Below are 20376 nucleotides of genomic sequence, written 5' to 3' on the forward strand. Positions count from 1 at the left end.
CTTTCCATTTAGAAAGTAGTCTACATCTCAAATCTCTAGGTTATATATAGTATACATATTTTGATAATAAATATACCTCAAACTTTGACAATGTGCTATTCTGTTCTATGTTCTAGGTTAAAGAGTCAAGTGACAAAGGCAAGAGATTACATTTTCTGCTGCATGTGCTAAGCACACATGTTGTAGTACGTGCACATTGAATGCCATTTCTAAAATTGATTTGAAGTTAATAAAAATCAATATCAGAAGAGGAGCTAAAGACAGGTACATCATTACTGATACACTAAGCTGATATAATGAGCTAAGTGTATGAGTAATATTGTTTTGCAGCCTGAGATCAGCTGAAGAGGTCATTCACTGGTGATTCAGCGTGGATTAAAAAAGAACTTGGGAGCTTTCAGCTTTTTTTTTCCTGCAGGCTGAAATCAGCACAGAACCGACAGAAAGAAAGGAGGTGTGATCAGAGTGGCCATTGTTGGAGTGAGATTAAAGATATTAAAGACCAGAAGACAAGGAGTGCACCAATGTTAGAGTGGTCCGGCTTTGCCTCTAAAATATTAGGCAAGAACAGGTTTGGTCAAGCATAGGCAGAGGTTCGAAGTATTTAAGTAATAATTATATTGGTTTGGATACTGTTGAGGGAGACAATCTACCTGGGGGGAAGCTGCAGCAACCAGATTTCTGGCACTGAGCCTGGCTCTGTGGCTCAGAAGGGAAGGGGGGAGAAGTGGAGTACAGTCATGATAGGGGATTCCACAACTAGAGGAGCGGAGAGCAGATTCTGTGGATGTGAAAGAGTCACCCAGATGGTATGTTGCCTCCAAGTGCCAGGGTCAGGGAAATCTCAGATCAGGTTCATGGCATTCTAAAACGGGAGGGTGAACAACCATAGTTGTGGTACATATTGGTACCAACAACATAGGTATAAAAAAGGAGGCCCTGAAGAGGGAATATAGGGATTTAGGCAGAAAGTTGAAAAACAGGACCTCCAGGATAGTAATCTCTAGATTGCTGCCTGTGCAGTCTAGGGCCATTGAGAGTAAGGATAGGATGATTAGGCAGATAGACGTGTGGCGGAAGAATTGGTGCAGGGGGCAGTGTTTCAGATTTCTGGATCAATAGGATCTTTTCCGGGAAAAGTGACCTGTACAAAAAGGACAGGTTATACCCGAATCAAGGGGGACCAATATCCTTGCAGGCAGATTTGCTAGCGCTTCTGGGAAGGTTTTATACCAATTTGGTAGGGGGATGGGAACCAGAGTGATAGGGCTGAGGGTGGAGTAATTGATGTACAATTAGATGCAGTGTGTAGTGAGGTCATGAGGAAGTACAGGCAGATGACAGGGCAAAATTTCAGTCATGGATGAGTTAAAATGCAACAGGGGGCCAAAATCCAAAAGGGTGATGAATACATATATTTGAATGCACGCAGTATACGCAATAAAGGAAGATGATCTTATGGCGTAGTTACAGATTGGCAGTATAATGTTGTAGGTATCTCTGAGTACTGGCTGAAAGAAGATCATAGTTGGGAGCTTAATATCCAAAGATACACATTGTAAAAGGACAGGTAGGTGGGCAGAGGGGTTGGGTTGCTCTATTGGTAAAAAAATGAAATCAAATCCTTGGAAAGGGGTAACATAGGATAGAAGATGTAGGTTCCTTGTCCAAGTCAAAGTAAATTTATAACACTGGACAACAAATTTTTTCAAAAGTGTTGCTTCTTCAGAATTTTTTTGTTTATGATAGACTGCTTGAAGATGAACACAAATATAATTTCAGACTACTTGTATCACGTAGGAATTGGGAGAAACAACAAATTAATTTTTATTGAATAAAGTAAAGGCATCCGTTAGTCTTACAAGACCATGGATCTACGCCTGGAAAGTCTTCACTCTCCAGGGCGCAGGCCTGGTAAAGGTTGTATGGAAGACCAGCAGCTGCCCATGCTGCAAGTCTCCCCTCTCCACTACACTGATGTTATCCAAGGGAAGGGCATTAGGACCAAAACAGCTTGGCACCAGTGTCGTCACACAACAATGTGTGACTAAGTGCCTTGCTCAAGAACACAACACGTTGCCTCGGCTGGGGCTTAAACTCACGACCTTCAGGTCGCTAGTCCAATGCCTTAGCCACTTGGCCACATGCCCACCTTTTTACTGAATATAGTGTGTTTAATTGAATAACAATGCTGATGCTTTGCAAATAGTTCAACTAAGTTAAAAATATTTTGTTAATGATTTTCATTTATATTCAGTGTCTGAGGCTTCTAGCTTAAGTGTCTAACAATAATTTGCCAGCACTGATGGATTCCAGTTGCCCTGGTATCTTTTCTCCATGACCGCAATGTCCTGGTGAAACCTTTCACCATGCTCGTCACTAACAACACCAAGATTTGAAGGGAAGAAGTCTAAATGGGAATGCAGAAAATTAATCTTTAGTGACTATTGCATTTCATGGTTTTATATGCTTGAAGCATGCTTTCAACTAGCTGCATGTAGTTTGGTGCTCTGTAGGTGCCGAGAAAAATCTCAACAATTTCCTTGAGTGCTGTCCATGTGATTTTCTCCGGTCCCACTAGAAATTCTTCAAATTGCCTGCCATTGATGACCTGTTTGATTTGTGGACCAACAAAAGTGCTTTCCTTAATCTTGGCATAGTTATTCTGGGAAACATCTGTCTCAAATATCAAAATCCTTCATAGAAAGTTTTGTGCCTGGTGATAGCAAATTCCATCCTTACAGTCCTGAACCCAATAATTATTACTAAAACCTGTCCTGCCTTGCAGCAGCCACACTGCCTAAGCATGCCCAAGCATGCCTGGACAAGATAAGAAACTTTCTAGCTTACATTGTAGCCAACATTTTAATTGACTTGAATTATGAATTGAAATAATAAACATAAGTTTATTTAAAAAATAGTGCATGATCGGGAAATTTCATGGTGATCTTCATGATCAGTAACCCAAAATTCATAAGATGCACCTAAGGATATTCAGGAAGCAAAATCTTTGTTGTCCAGTGTAATCAAAGTATATACATGTCAACATATAAAACCACGAGATTAGTTTTCTTGTTGGCATATTTGACAAATCCATAATAGAATAATAACAATAATAGAATCAATAAAAAACCTCACCATCTTGGGCATTCAACCAGTGTATAAAAGGCAGAAACTGTACAAATACAATGAGAAAGAAATATTAATGATAAATAAGGGATCAATATCAAGAACATGAGATGAATAGTCCTTGAAAGTGAGACCATTAGTTGTGGGAACATTTCAATTATGGGGCTAATGAAGATGAGTGAATTTAGTCCCTTTACTTTAAGAGCCTGATGGTTCTTAGGAGTTAGTCTTCATAACATGATAGAATTCACCCTGTAGTTTGAGAAGGAGCAGATAAAAATCAGTGTATCAGAATTACAATGAGTTAAAGGGAATTACAGAGGTATGAGAGAGGAGCTGGTCAAAGTAGATTGGAAGGAGATGCTGGAAGCGATGACAGCAGAACAGTTGATGCTCATGCAGGAAGTTCAGAAGGTGCAGAAAAGATATTCGCAAAGATGAACAAGTATTCTAAAGGAAGGCTGAGGCAACCATGGCTGACAAGGGAAGTCAAAGACAGCATAAAAGCAAAAGGGAGGGCATATAATAGGGAAAATATTAGTGGGAAGGTAGAAGATTGGGAGGCTTTTAAAAAACAATAGAAGGCAAATAAAAAACCATAAAGAGCGAAAATATGAATATGAAGGTAAGCTGGCCAATAATATAAAAGAGAATACAAAAAGTTCTCTCAGGTGAATAAAGAGTACTAGAGAGACAAGAATAGATATCAAACCACTGGAAATTGATTCTGGAGAGGTAGTATTGGGGGTTAAAGAAATGGCAGATGAACCGTAATAATTATTTAGTGGCAGAAGTGACTGCCATTGCAATTACTGAGGAGAAGGCACTTGGAAAACTTAAAAGTCTGAGGGCTGATAAGTCACCTGGCCAAGATAGATTACATCCCAGGGTTCTGAAAGAGGTAGCTGAAGAGATTGTGGAGGAATTAGAAATTATCTACCAAGAATCATTACATTCTGGAATGGTTCCTGAGGACTCGAAAATTGCAAGTGTCATTCCACTCTTTAAAAAGGGAGGGAGGCAGAATCAGAAAATTATAGGCCAGATAGCCTTCAGTAGTTGCAAAAATATTAGAGTCCATTATTAAGGATGAGGTTTTGGGGTACTTTGTGACACGTAATTAAATAGGCCATAGTCAGTATGATTTCTGAAGGGGAATTCTTGCCTGACAAACCTGTTGGAATTTGTTGAGGAAATAACAGACAGGATAGACAAAAGAGAGTCTGTGGATGTTGCTCATTTGGATTTTCAGAAGACCTTTGACAAAGTGCCACATATGAGGCTGCTTAACAAGATAAGAGCCCATGGTGTAAGAGAAAAGGTACTGGCATGGGTAGGAGATTCAAGAGACTGGCAGGAGGCAGAGTAGAATAAAGGGAGCCTTTTCTGCTTGGCTGCAGATGACTACCAGAGGGCCACAGGGCTCGGTGTTGGGACTGCTTCTTATTACGTTGTATGTCAGTGATTTGGACGAAGGAATTGATGGCTTTGTAGCCAGGTTTGTAAATGATTTGAAGACAGGTATAGAATTAGATAGTGCTGAGGAAGCAGGGAGTGCAGAAGTAATTAGACAGATTGGAAAAATGAGCATAGAAGAGGCAAGTGGAATATGATATAGGAAAGTCATGCATTTTGGTTGAAAGAATAATGGTATGGACTATTTTCTAAATGGGAGGAAAATTCAAAAATCAGAGGTGCAAAGGGACTTGGAAGTCCTCATGCAGGATACTCTGAATGTTAACTTGCAGGTTGAGTCATTGGTAAGGTAGGTAACTGCAATGTTAGCGTTCATTCAAGATAACTAGAATACAATAGGAAGGAAGCTTAGGCCTTATAAGGCATTGGTCAAACTTCACAAGAAGTATTGTGAACAGTTTTGGTGTCTTTATCTAAAATTAGATGTGCTGACATTGGATAGGGTCCAGAGGCGGTTCACAAGGATGATTCCAGGAATGTAAGTGTTAACATATGAGGAGCTTTTGATAGCTCTGGGTCTGTCGCTGGAGTTTGGAAGAATGAAGGGGAATCTCATTACAACATTTCAAATATTAAAAGGACTGGATAAAGTGGATGTGGAAAGGATGTTTCCTTTAGTGAGGGAGTCTAGGACCAGAGGGTACAGCATCGGTATTGAGGAATGTCCATTTAGTACACAGACGAGGAAAAGTTTCTTAGCCAAAGGATGGTGAATGTGTGGAATTAATTGGCACAGACGACTATGCACACCAAGTCATTGGGTATATTCAAGGTGAAGGTTGACATTTTCTTGATTAATCAAGGTGTCAAAGATTACCGGGAGAAGGCAGGAGAATGGGGTTGAGAGGGATGATAAATCAGACATGATGGACTGGTGGAACAGACTCGATGGACTGAATGGCCTAACTCTGCTCCTATACCTTATGGTCATATGATTTCAACCTCAATCTATTTGGAAAGATCAATTGATGATGGATGTCTTAGATTGGTTCTCTTGTACTTTGCAATAAAAATACCATGGGATCATTTTTGTCTACTTGACATAACATGTGAGGCCATCTTTTATATGAAAGTTAGCACAACTCCACAAAAGTGAGACTTCAACCAGGGAATTTTTTGTCACTGGGGTGGGATTTGAGCTTAAAACCTTCTGACTCAAGGGTAAGTGCTCTACCAATTAATTCATGCTAACATTTCAGACATGAAAGGGATAATCTTTTGCTTTCAGTCTCCCACATTTTATTCATGACATTTCACAATGCCTGTGGCAAAAAATCTTCTGAAGACTCATTTATTAATAAACTCTGTATTTTGCGGTATTCTTTCCCACATTCGGTCAGCGAATACATTTAACTACTCTAGTAAAGACAAAGCCAGCTGTGAGTAGAAAGAAAGTTAATTAGGAATATAATTAAACTTAAGAGGCAAGTTTTTAATTTGTGATAGTGATCCAATTAAATTTCTTGATGTGTATAGAAGGAGATTTCTGAAGCATTGCCCCAATGGTCAGAGACCTGCAACAGGGTTGTGATGAAGCGAGCTGCAAGTTACTAAAAACAAAATCCTAATTGCAAATAACACAGAATAAAACCAGAAGATAGTTTATGCAAAGCAGTGTCGGAAACAATAAAATTGCTGACACAAGAGATTCTGCAGATGCTGGAAATCCGGAGCAACACACACAAAATGCTGGAGGAACTCAGCAGGTCAGGCAGCACCAAGGGAAATGAATAAACAGTCAGCATTTTGGGACCAATCAGGACTCAGAAGAATCACTAACCCATAGACCTGGGATTGTTCAGAATCAAAGGGAGTGGGGAGTGGAGGAATTTAAGGTGGGGGGTTATATGGGAGGCAGGGTTTGAGGGTCGGCACAACATTGTGGGCTGAAGGGCCTGTACTGTGCTGTACTTTTCTACGTTCTATGTTCTATAACATCAAATTTCAGTTATAACGTATAACAGAGGTAACATCAAATTTCAGTTCTAACGCTGCCTGAATATTCACACAGCGTATTTCTGCTCCTCTTTCTTACACAAAGTAACTCCAAGCTGATCTTCTACTTATTCCCCATTTTCCTTCTGCTGCCAAAATAATGATTTATTCTTCAATGACTTCCATCACAGCCAGTATCTAAAAACAAAATACTACAAAAGCTGTAAGTCTGAAATAAAACAAACTATTTTGGAAGCATTCAGCAGGTTAGACTGGTGTTCCAAGAAATTAAATAAAATTATCGACTTCTCATCAGAATTTCTATTTTCAAGTTCAGGTTTATTGTCACACAGCCATGCAGCTAACCGAAATATCGCCTGTCTGGGTTCAAGGAGCAAAGCACAGTACATAGAGTCACACACAGCACATCAAGTTATGATCCATCATGTACAGTCACAAAATAACATTAGCACAAGTCCCTGATTGTCATAACCTGAAAAGGTTTTATTTCAAAGCTGTTAATCTTCAATGATACATCAAAGTTGCTGGTGAACGCAGCAGGCCAGGCAGCATCTATAGGAAGAGGCGCAGTCGACGTTTCAGGCCGAGACCCTTCGTGAGTCCTGACGAAGGGTCTCGGCCTGAAACGTCGACTGCGCCTCTTCCTATAGATGCTGCCTGGCCTGCTGCGTTCACCAGCAACTTTGATGTATGTTGCTTGAATTTCCAGCATCTGCAGAATTCCTGTTGTTAATCTTCAATGATGTTATTTGTTCTTTGAGGGATCCTGCCGAGCACAAACTGGTGAATACTTTTGCCTTTATAGCTGCACTGGAAAAGTAAGTACTGACATGGTCTTTTAAAATGTCATTGGGTTGAACCATTCAATCTCTCTCCACAGATTCTGCCTGGTTGCTGAGCATTTTCTGTTTTATTTCCACTTTTGAGCACCAGTGGTTTATTGCTTTTTAACACTGAGTAAATTCAATGGCCATGTTATTAGGTACAGGAGATACCCAGTAAAGTAGCCATAGAGTGAATTTCCATATGTTCATGGTCTACTGCTGCAGTAGCCCATCTACTTCAAGATCTGACGTGTTGTGTGTTCAGAGATGCTGTTCTGCACACCACTGTTGTAATGCGTGGTTAATTGAGTTACTGTCACCTTCTTGTCAGTTTGAACCAGTCTGGCCATTCTCCTCTGACCTTTCTCATTAACAAGGTGCTTTCACCCACAGAACTACTGCTCATTGGATTTTTTTTTTGTTTTTCACACCATTCTCTGTAAACTCTGGAGACTTTTGTGCGTTAAAATCCCAAGAGATATGTACTCAAACCACCCTGTATGACACCAACAATCATTCCATGGTGAAAGTCAGTTAGATCACATTCTGATGTTTGGTCTGAACAATAACTGAACTTCTTGACCATGTCTGCATGCCTTTATGCATTGAGTTGCTGCAACATGATTGGCTGATCAGATAATTGCATTAACAAGCAGGCATACCAGTGTATCTGACAAAGTGGCCATTGAGTGTATATTGGTCGTCAATTACATTGGAACATCTTGAAACCATTAAAAAATGGCAGGACATACTTGTTGCTTTAGTCATATCTATCTTTTGTGTTGCATTTTTATGTGCTGCCCTAGTACTAGGGCAGAAGTTCAGAAGGTAATTAACACAATCTAAACACTAATTAATTTCATCTCAGTCTTGCTAAATGCTTTTGTAACAGATCTGAAATGGCTTGGGGTTCTGTTTATAACATATGAGAATTAATCAGTCACGACCTGAGTGAAATGTTCCTGACCTACTGATAATTCAAATGCTCCTGGTCCACCGAAGCATATTAATAACTTTGCTACAGGAAGTATTTGATTTGCCTTGTTATACACTGATAGGGAAACCTTTCTAAATCCAATATGCTAACTGAAATGCTAAAAGATTTCAAATATACAAATTGGTACATTTCAGGCTCTGTGCAATTAAGGGAAAGAGCAAGGAAAATGGAATCATTTGGGGCATTTTGCTACTTTACCAACACAGTGAACCAAGCCACTGCCCACTGTGCCATTGACTATACACAAAGTGGCCACTTTATTAGGTACCCTGCACACCAGCTCATTAATGCAAATATCTGATCAGCTGATCATGAAGCAACTCATTACATATAAGCATGCAGACATGGTCAAAAGGTTCTGCTATTGTTCAGGCAAAGCATTAGAACGAGGAAGAAATGTGATCTAAGTGATTTTGACCTCAGAATGATTGACCTCATTGGCCATTTTATTTGGTTTCAGGACGTATCTAATAAAGTGGCCAGAGTGTATACCCTGAGCTCCAATTATCCCAACCCTCACTTTTTCCAGAAATGAGGAAGGACACATTGAAATGAGTGCTGGAAATGTGTGCTGCTGGATTCAGGGAATGCTGCCGTAGCACCCACACCTACCATAATGAAGTGCTTTGTGAGTTTGGTTATGGCTAGAATTAACTCCTGTCTGAGCTAGGACTGGACCTGCCTCTATATGCCTATGGTTGCAACAGGTCTACAGAGGATGCAACCTCACTGGCTCTCCATTCTACCTTGGAGCTTCTAGGTAACAACAGAACATTCATTAGGCTGTTACATATTGGCATTCAATACCATAATCTGCTCAGTGTTAATCAATAAATTTCAAAACCTGGGCCTCTGTACCTTCCTCAACAACTGGATCCTCAACTTCCTCATCAGGAGACCACAGTCAGTGCAGATTGGCAACTCCTCCTTGCTAACAGACCACAGGATTATCTCAAGGATGCATGCTTGATCCACTACGCTACTCTCTCTATACCTGAAAAAGGCCCTGAATCCTTTTGCAATTCTCCTTTAGCCTCAACAGGACTACAGTTTACACAAGGCGCTGTGGGGAAGGGCCACAGTATAAGCTCTTTCTGTTACTGGTCATGGAGGGGCAGATTTGGGTGTGGTAGAAGGTTGCAGATTTAAAGATTAGTTTTATTTGTCATACGTACAGTACATTGAACATACAGCTCCGCGAACAATGAAAGGGATATCACCTCAGAGAGCCAAGAGAGTGCCAATGGTGATATGTTGGTGATCTTCTTTTCTTTACAAGTTTACACCGCTCAGAAGTTAGTTAGTTACTGCCTGTTGGGCAGCATATTACTGAATGCAGCGGCCATTAATATAAAAGGGTGTTGCACTGCTTCTTGCTTTATTTATATTTGTTATTATGAATAAAGTCTATTTTTAAATTAAAAACAATCTTTTTTCAGTAATGCTCTGCGTGGAACTTATTTACTTGCTGCCCATTACACCTGCCAGCGTTTAGACCAAAAATGAAGCTCGTCCATCTCTGTCTGCCCTTGGCCATCTTCTCTATTATGTCCCACATGTGGTTCAGGGTGGACATTTCTGCCTCTATGGTATGGCGCCAAGTTGTCTTTGGTCTACTGCTTTCACTCCGCCCTTCCACAAACCAATATTTTTCTGGGTCTTGGGATTTTCTTCATCATGCCAATAGCTTCCTCTCGGTTTTCATTACTGTTTGTCATGCAAATCCCGGGTGGAGACTCAGGAATACCGTCGCACATATATGTAGAAGGATTTTTCTTTACTGTTTCCATAACAGTTTTGTTTGACCAGTCAGGGTTTTATGCCCTGAGATGATCCCCCGAACCTGGAGGACCAGTGGTCCTGATCTACCCTTAGACCTGGTAGGCATGGGTGACCTTATCAAGAGCTAAAGCATAAAGCCCTGACTCCATGTTCAACATAGTACTCCAGGTCATTGAGGCACACAAGCCTCCAAACCACAAAAAGTTTGTGGTCCTTTTAGAGAGCTCTGCATGGAAGGAGAAGCAATTATTTTTCCATTAGGGAACAAACTCAGAAGGCTTCTGCAGAGGTAATAGTGTTAGCAAAAGAAAAGAAACCCTGAAGCAGCTGTCTCTGATAACACAATGCACAAAATACATACAATTCAAAAGGTCGTTCAGACTAATTGGGGTATTCCAGTGCTAACGCTAACATTTTCTCTTCCCTTGTCATCCAGCACCATCAAAATATTCTTTTAAGCAACACACATAAAAGTTGCTGGTGAACGCAGCAGGCCAGGCAGCATCTATAGGAAGAGGTCCAGTCAATGTTTCGGGCCGAGATCCTTTGTCAGGACTAACTGAAAGAAGAGCTAGTAAGAGATTTGAAAGTGGGAGGGGGAGGTGGAGATCCAAAATGATAGGAGAAGACAGGAGGGGGAGGGATGGAGCCAAGTGCTGGACAGTTGATTGGCAAAAGGGATATGAGAGGATCATGAGACACGAGGCCTAGGGAGAAAGAAAGGGGGAGGGGTGAAGCCCAGAGGATGGGCAAGGGGTATAGTGAGAGGGACAGAGGGAGAAAAAGGAGAGAGAGGAAAAGAATATATATTTATATATATAAAAAATAAATAAATAACGGATGAGGTACGAGGGGGAGGAGGGGCATTAACGGAAGTTAGAGAAGTCAGTGTTCATGCCATCAGGTTGGAGGCTACCCAGATGGAATATAAGGTGTTGTTTCTCCAACCTGAGTGTGGCTTCATCTTGACAGTAGAGGAGGCCGTGGATAAACATATCAGAATGGGAATGTGATGTGGAATTAAAATGTGTGGCCATTGGGAGATCCTGCTTTCTCTGGCGGACAGAGCGTAGGTGTTCAGCAAAACGGTCTCCCAGTCTGCGCTAGTTCTCGCAAATATATAGAAGGCCGCATCGGGAGCACCGGACGCAGTATATCACCCCAGTCAACTCACAGGTGAAGTGTCGCCTCACCTGGAAGGACTGTCTTTTATTCTTTTCTCTGTGGTTTACTTATCCAGTTTTCCCTTAAACCTATACATAATGTTCAACTCAATTACTCTCTGTAGGGGGATCTCATAATGAGGGGGATCTTATTGAAACCTATAGAATATTTAAAGCTTTAGATAGAGTGTGTTATATACCCTAGGGGTCATATTTTTTATGGACTATACCTTTAAAAAGAGAGAGAGAGGTGTACAACACAAACACCTTGTTATTAAGAGAGAGAGAGGCGAAGACTGCTCACAGTTTGTTTATACTTTCTGCAAGGACACTGGCAGCTTCCAAGTTCTTACAACGAGAGAAGGGGGGAGCTGCTTGATGGACGGCTGGTGTTCAGCACAGTGAGATAAATAGAAGGTCAATTGTTAGACCTGCAGACGCATGGTTTTGGACACTGAATGAGCTTTGTTGTGCCTACAGAAAGGTGGGTTTTGGAGGATCGATTGGGAGGATCAATCAGTGGCTCTCGCAGTGTGAAAAGGGTGTGACCGGTGGGGAGTTATTCATGTGTACAATCCTCGCCTGGGTTGATAATTCTACCACAGAAGAATGGTCCCCTTTTTTGTGGTCACAGTCGGTGACTTCTAAAGAATTTTGGAGGACAATGGGAAGATCGATGGCGTCAGCTCACCTGAAGACTCAAATCTCTCTCTCTCTCTCTCTCTCTCTCTCTCTCTCTCTCCATCACTACTCAACTCAATACCATGAACTGAACTGAACTTTACTCATCTCTGTAGGACTATCTATTTACCCCTAGACTCGAAGAAGCTTGGTTTTCATATATTTCCACACTTATATATGTACAATCATTGCTAACCTGTTTGATATATCTGAGTTTATATTACTGTATTATGTAGTTACTAATAAATATTATTAGTTAATAGCAATACTGGACTCCAAAGTGTTTTCCATTTCTGCTGGTTCTTTAACCCGTCACGGGGTTCGTGACAAGTGCATATGGAGAGGATGTTTCCTATAGTGGGGGAGTCTAGGACCAGAGGGCACAGCCTCAGAATGGAGGAAAGACTCTTGAGGACAGAGATTAGAAGGAATTTATTATTCTAGAGGGTGGTGAATCTGTGGAATTCATTGTCACAGATGGCTGTGGAGGCCGAGTCATTGGGTATGTTTAAAACATTCAAACCTCTTTATTCTTCATGCTGTAATGCATCACCTCTCTCCACTATCAGAATTGATTATGTGCTTGTTCAGTAAATTATTGACCCTGCCATGGACGTTCACAAGCCTGGCTGCAAAAGGACGGGGGTTGGGCACAAGGCTAGCGACAGCATCCCGTAAAAACCCAGAACTACAGAAGTTCCAAAGACCTCATCCCTGGGAGAGGAAGATGGATTCCACATGGGGCCAATTTGAAATTGACCCAGGACAGAGGAATCTGGGGAGCTGCTGTTGGGTAAGGGTGATGTGCATACTTTATACTTTATTGTCGCCAAACAATTGATACTAGAACATACAATCATCATAGCGATATTTGATTCTGCGCTTCCCGCTCCCTGGATTACAAATCAATAGTAAATATTAAAAATTTAAATTATAAATCATAAATAGAAAATAGAAAAATGGAAAGTAGGGTAGTGCAAAAAAAGCCGAGAGGCAGGTCCGGATATTTGGAGGGTATGGCCCAGATCCGGGCCAGGATCCGTTCAGCAGTCTTATCACAGTTGGAAAGAAGCTAAGTAAGTCAGTACACTATTGCTGTTTTTTTTTTCATTTTGACAAAGCAAAATTTACCTGAAAAATGCCATGAAGGAGAAGCCATAGCCATGTTGCTCGGCTATCCCAGCACACACCACATTGGCCGAAGCTCCAATCAGTGTGCCGTTGCCTGAAAGTAAGAAGAAAAATCATCTGAAGCTCAAAGGAGACAATAAATGGAATATCAATAACCATTTCATACTTTCTGAATCTTCACCCAGAAGCCAAAATTAAACAACAAGTGAAATATCAATAATCACTTTTTACATTCTGGATCTTCATTCCGAAGCCAAAAGCAAACAGTTTCAACTCAGGGACAAAGGCAATTCTGAGTGGTATTGGCTGGGAAATGCTGAATATATCAGTGCCTCTATTTTCGTAGAAGTTTGCGCAGATTTGGCATGTCATCTACAACACTGACAATCTCCTATAGACATGGATTGGAGAGTATCCTGACCAGATGCATGGCCGCCTGGTATGGAATCACCAATGCCCAAGAACAGTAAAGCTTATGAAAAGTAGAGGACCCAGCCCAGTCTATCACAGGGGAAGCACTCCCCACCACAGAGCACATTTGCAGGGAGCACTGCCATAAGAAAGCAACATCTATTATCAAAGACCCCCACCGTCCAGACTATGCTCCCTTCTCATGGTTGCCATGAGGAAAGAGGTACAGGAGCCTCCATCAAGTTGAGGAACAATCATTACTCCTCATCCAACATGGTCCTGAATCTGTGTTGGATAACTTCTCTCACCTCAACTCTCAACTGATTCCACAGCCTTAAACTAACTTTCAAGGACTCTACAACTCGCATTCTCAGTATTATTTGTTTATTTAGTTATTTATTATTATTACTATTTTCTTTGGTTTTGCACTGATTTTTTTCTTTTATTAGTTAGTTGTTTGTCAGTCTTTGTGTGTAATTTTATTATCGATTTCATTGTATTTCTTTGTTCCCGTGAATGCCTATGAGGAAACGAATCTCAGAATAGTATATGGTGTGATATATGTACTTTGATAATAAACTAACTTTGGACTTTGAAGCTCAAGCTGAAGATTCTAGAATTGAGATTTCCTGGTGGTGGCTGATGGAGTACAGCAATCTGCCGTTGCTCCAACTTTAATTACCTTACTATTTCCAACCTGTCTTGAAACTTTTTTTTTAAGTGTAATATTCTTTCTTTATGGCTAGAAGGAATGCCAGAGGTACTATAAAGGATGATTTTCCTGCCTCTTTGGATTCTATTATGGAATTGCTGCAAAGTTATACACAAGAAGCCTCTGAGAAGTTTCAACAATTCAGCACTGAATTTAAACAAATGATGAATTGGACTCTATTCAACAAACTCTTAATGAACACAATAAACGTATTAAAAATAATGAGGAAAATTTGTTGGCTCTGGAAAGGGAAGTGGATGAATTGCAGAAGCTTTGTGAAAAGCAATCGAAATCCAATGAAAAGTTACGACAGAAGATTATCGACCAAGGAAATAGAACTAGAAGGAACAACCTATGAGTTCTGGGTCTCGAAGAATTAATCAAAGGTAACCATCCTATGGAGTTTTTTGCAAATTTTTTGCAAGAATTATTTCCAGAGATTTTGATGTCTGTGCCTATGATCGATCGAGTTCACAGATCTCCTGAACTTAGACCTCCTAATGCTCAGAGACCAAGATCAGTAATAATCTGATTTCAGGAATTTAAAACAAAGGAACTCTTCATTCACAAATCTCATCGAAGAGGCATGATTGACCATAATGGTCGCAAGACTAGAATTGTTGAAGATTATTCACCTGAGGTTATGCAGGAATGTGTTAAGTTCAAAGAAGTTATGTCCAAGCTTCTTAATATGGGTTTCAAGCCTTCCCTTCACTACCCAGCCCGACTCAGAATCACATTTAGAAATGGTTCTTTTGAATGGTTCCGCTCGACTGTTGAAGCACAAAAGTTTTCAAAATCCAAAGGTTAAATCCAAAGGCTAGCTGTTTAGTTTCTCCTTATATGAAGACACAAGATTAAATGAGAAACTTTTAATTCGCAAATCCTGTCAAAGGGGCAGGATTGGTTATAGGGTGGAATATTAAGATTCTCAAAGATTATTCGCCTGAGGTTATTCAGGAATGTGCTAAGTTTAAACAAGCTCTGTTGAAATTTTTTTTAACAAGAGTTTTAATCCATCCCTTGGCTACCCAGTTTGACTGAGAAGCTCATTAAGTATGGATCCTTCGAATGGTTTCATTTGAAAGCTGAAGCACAAAGATTTTTTAAATTTGAATGCTAATTGCTTAGTCTGTTTTTCCATGAAGATATAAGATTAATGTTCAATGCCTAGCTGTATGAATAATTGCATCTTTTACTTTTGGTAAACCTTTGTAACTAATTTCCTTTCGTATTTTTAATACTGTATTTTTGATATACGAGAGCTGAATCTCTTGTTTGGGTATTGTTTAGTCTCAGTTGGAATATAAATAACCTTGAAACTAATTGGAGCGATCACCAGGTTTTTTTTGGGGGGGGGGTCCGTAGTTTGTAGATGCTGACTTTCTATTGGTCGGTTTTCTTTCTTTGGGAGGTGGATGGGGTTATGGTTTTTTCCCCCAGAAGCTGTTTGAATTTTTAGTCAACTTGTTGCTTCGTTACCATTTCTCAAGGTTTATGGCTTGGTTTTTAACTTACATTTTAACCCTTCCTTTAAATAATATTAAAAATGGACCAAACTATGAACTTACTTAGGTTTAACACAAAATGGTTAAATCACCCTGTTAAACGTAGTAAGATTTTTGCTTACATTAAGAAATTTAAGGTCCCTATTTTTTTTTACAAGAAACTCACATACGCAAATGTGAAAATCTATGTTTTTTTAGCCATTGGAATGGACTTTGTTTTCACTCTTCTTTTCAGGCCAAATCTAGAGGATTTTCGATTCTTATAGATAATACACTTTCCTTTATCCAACATAAAGTAGTGTCTGATACTAATGGATGTTTTGTTATAGTTTCAGGAAAACTAGATAATAAATTAATAGTATTTGCCAATATGTATGCCCCAAATGCAGATGACCCAGGATTCTTTGAACACTTTTTTTCATTTTTACCAGATCTGAATCTTTATTCTTTGGTGATGGGAGGAGATTTTAACTGTTGGCTAGACCCAGTTTTAGACTGATCATCTTCTAAACCAGCGTCTCTTAATAAATCAGCTTTGTTTATTCAATCCTTTTTATTGAAGTGTGGTATAGTTGATGTTTGGCATTTTTTATATCCTTTAGATAGAGAGTATTCGTTTTTTTCCCATGTCCATCACACATATTCCAGGATTGATTATTTTTTTTATCGATAGTCAAATGATTTCATCAGTTTGTTTCTGTGAATATAAAGAGGTTGCTGTTTCAGATCACGCTCCCATATTTTTATCTTATAACCATATAACATATAACAATTACAGCACGGAAACAAGCCATCTCGGCCCTTCTAGTCTGTGCCGAACTCTTACTCTCACCTAGTCCCACCGACCTGCACTCAGCCCATAACCCTCCATTCCTTTCCTGTCCATGTAGCTATCCAATTTAACTTTAAATGACAACATCGAACCTGCCTCAACCACTTCTGCTGGAAGCTCGTTCCACACAGCTACCACTCTCTGAGTAAAGAAGCTCCCCCTCATGTTACCCCTCAACTTTTGCCCTTTAACTCTCAACTCATGTCCTCTTGTTTGAATCTCCTCCACTCTCAATGGAAAAAGCCTATCCACGTCAACTCTATCTATCTCCCTCATAAATTTAATTACCTCTATCAAGTCCCCCCTCAACCTCTACGCTCCAAAGAATAAAGACCTAACTTGTTCAACCTTTCGCTGTAACTTAGGAGATGAAACCCAGGTAACATTCTAGTAAATCTTCTCCGTACTCTCTCTATTTTGTTGACATCTTTCCTATAATTCGGTGACCAGAACTGTACACAATACTCCAAATTTGGCCTTACTAATGCCTAGTACAATTTCAACATTACATCCCAACTCTTATACTCAATGTTCTGATTTATAAAGGCCAGCATACCAAAGCTTTCTTCACCACCCTATCCACATGAGATTCCATCTTCAGGGAACTATGCACCATTATTCCTAGATCCCTCTATTCTACTGCATTCTTCAATGCCCTACCATTTACCATGTATGTCCTATTTTAATTAGTCCTACCAAAATGTAACACCTCACATTTATCAGCATTAAACTCCATCTGCCATCTTTCAGCCTACTCTTCTAACTGGCCTAAATCTCTCTGCAAGCACTGAAAACCTACTTCATTATCCACAACTCCCCCTATCTTAGTATCATCTGCATACTTACTAATCCAATTTATCACCCCATCATCCAGATCATTACTATATATGACAAACAACATTGGACCCAGTACAGATCCCTGAGGCACACCACTAAACACCGGCCTCCAATCTGACAAACAGATTTTTTTTTAAATCCTTTAAAACTCCCTGGTCTTCTTCAAACCAACAGATTATGGTATTTTAACACAACTTTGTTATCTGATAAGGAATTTTCAAAATTTCTAGAGAAGCATATTATTTTGTTTTTTTGAAGAATAAAAAGGAAGAGACTTCTAATCTTATTGTATGGGATACTTTCAAGGCCTACCTTAGAGGACAAATTATTTCCTATACTGTGAGTGTTAAGAATAAAGCTAATAAAGAAAGAAGTGAATTAGCCAATCAATTAAAACAATTAGATCAAAAATATTCTATAGCTCCAGATCCTGTTTTATATAAAGGACATGTTGAAGTTAAAACTAAATATGATCTTCTGTTAACATATCCAATTGAAACTCAATTTCTTAAAGATAAAGCTCAAATTTACATTCACGGAGATAAATCAGGCAAAGTATTGGCCAACCAATTAAAAACTTCTGTAGTTAAACAACAAATTAAAGAAATTTGCAAAACTAATAGTGATAGGACACTGATTACTCTAAAATAAATGATACCTTTAGAGAATTCTATTCTAAACTTTATAGTTCTGATTCCCCTAAAGATAATACTGTAATGAATAATTTTCCAGATCAGTTAAATATCCCTGCACTTCCTGCAGATAATTGAAAACAGATGAATCAACCCATTTCTTATGAGGAAATCGCCAAGGCTATATGTTCATAACACTCGGGGAAGGCTCCGTGTCCAGATGGATTTTCTGGAGAATTTTATAAGGCTTTTTCTTCATTATTTATACTGGAGTTACACTTAGACTTTTTGGATTCTTTCAAATTGGGTAGTTTACCTCAATCTTTTTATGAAGCTTATCCTAAAAAAGAACAAGGATCCAACTGAATGCTCTTCATATAGGCCGATTTCATTACTTTATGTAGATACTAAAATTCTTTCTAAAATTCTGGCTTGTAAGATTGAAAATATTTTACCTTCTATTATTTCTGATGATCAGACTGGATTTATTAAAAACCGACATTCCCATTTTAATATATGCCATGTTATTTACTCTCCTTCTCAGGAGATATCAGAATGTGTGATATCCTTAAAAGCTGAGAAGGCCTTCAATGGGGTTGAATGGAATTATTTATTTAAAACCTTAGAAAAATTTAATTTTGGCCCAGATTTTATTCAATGGATGAAATTACTTTATTTATCTCCTTCTGCTTGGGTTCTTACTAATTGTCAAAATTCCAAACCATTTAAACTTCACCACAGAACTAGACAAGGCTGTCCGTTAAGTCCTTTGCTTTTTGACTTAGCTTTAGAACCTCTTGCCATTGCTTTTCAAGAATTTAATGATACCTGTGGTACTTTGAGAGGTATCACCCACAAAATCTCACTTTACACTGATGATATATTGCTTTTTATCTCTAATGTTGAGACCCCGCTACCTTGCGTACTTTCTTTACTCTCCCGTTTTAGCCAGTTTTCAGGATATAAATTGAACCTACATAAGAGTGAATTATTTCATTTCAATAATTTGGTTTCAATTAATCCTAATCTCCCTTTTAAAATTGTAAGGATTCAATTTACTTATTTGGATGTAACAATCACTAAGAATTACAAACACCTGTTTAAAGAAAACTTTCTTATTTTACTGAACCATGTAGAAAAGATATTATTAAATTGGTCACCTGTTTCAATGTCATTGATTGGACGAATTAATTCTATTGAAATGAATAATCTACCTAAATTTATGTATCTTTTTCAGGCTTTACCAGTTTTTAATCCTAAATCCTTTTTTGACTCTCCTGAATCTATTTTATCCTCCTATATATGGAAAAATAAACATCCTCGTTTAAATAAAGTTCATCTTCAAAAACCTAAAAAGTCTTATATTAATCGTGTAGACTGGTATGGGTTTCTTTAGAAGCTAATTCTGTTAATAAATTTTCTATTATTTCTCTTCTTGGACCCTTACTTCTTTTATTTGTAAGTAAACTAACTGATAATTTAATACTTAAACATACTCTGAGGATCTGGATACAATTTAGAAAACATTTTGGTTTGTTGAGATTTTCCCTTTCTCGTCCCATTTATTCTAATTTTTTTAAACCCTCCATGACTGACTTAGTTTTTAAAGAATGGGACAGGCTGGGTATTAAATGTTTCTGGAACCTGTTTGTTGGAGGAAATCTTTTTTCATTTGAGCAATTGTCAGCGAAATATAGCCTATCCAAAACTCAATTTTTTAGAAATCTATAAATCAGAGACTTTCCAAGATCTCAATTATGCACATTTCCTATAAGCTCAGATAAGAACTTACTAGATGTAATTTTTAACTTGACACCTTTTTATAATGGTTCAATATCTAATATTTATGGTATGTTACTGGAGATGAGGAATGTTCCTTTAGACAAAATTAAGAATCTCCGGGAACAAGATTTACAGACATTAACATCTGAGGAAACTTGGAATGAAATTTTTAAACTGGTTAATACTTCATTGCTATGTGCTCGCCATTCCTTCATACAATTTAAGGTGGTACATAGAGTCCATAGGACTCTACAAGCTATCTCGTTCTTATTCGAATATATCTCCCTACTGTGACAGATGTAATAATACAGAATCTTCATTAATTCATATGTTTTGGACGTCCATGTCTTGAAAAATATTGGAAGGAAGTTTTTCAAACGCTCTCTTTACTTTTCAAAGTCAATTTTAAGCCTAATCCTCTGATGGCCCTATTCAGTATTGTTGCAGGCAGGACAAGATATCAAGCTTCCGATCAGTATTCTTACTTTTTTCTTCTTACATTTAACTTACGTTATTTTTTGTA

The 20376-nt window shown here is 38.8% G+C and overlaps 1 protein-coding gene across 1 annotated transcript in view; it reads right to left on the minus strand.

The window, feature by feature from the left end:
* The window catches only part of oca2 (oculocutaneous albinism II), a 498511-nt gene that overhangs the window by 52154 nt on the left and 425981 nt on the right, over nucleotides 1-20376 (minus strand). Inside the window, exon 22 of the mRNA XM_063052933.1 lies at nucleotides 13140-13233. Coding sequence (XP_062909003.1) covers nucleotides 13140-13233 — 94 coding nt within the window. The remainder of the gene's footprint in view (nucleotides 1-13139; nucleotides 13234-20376) is intronic.

Source organism: Mobula hypostoma, chromosome 7 (assembly GCF_963921235.1).
Source record: "Mobula hypostoma chromosome 7, sMobHyp1.1, whole genome shotgun sequence".
In the NCBI taxonomy this organism is placed as follows: Eukaryota; Metazoa; Chordata; class Chondrichthyes; order Myliobatiformes; family Myliobatidae; genus Mobula; species Mobula hypostoma.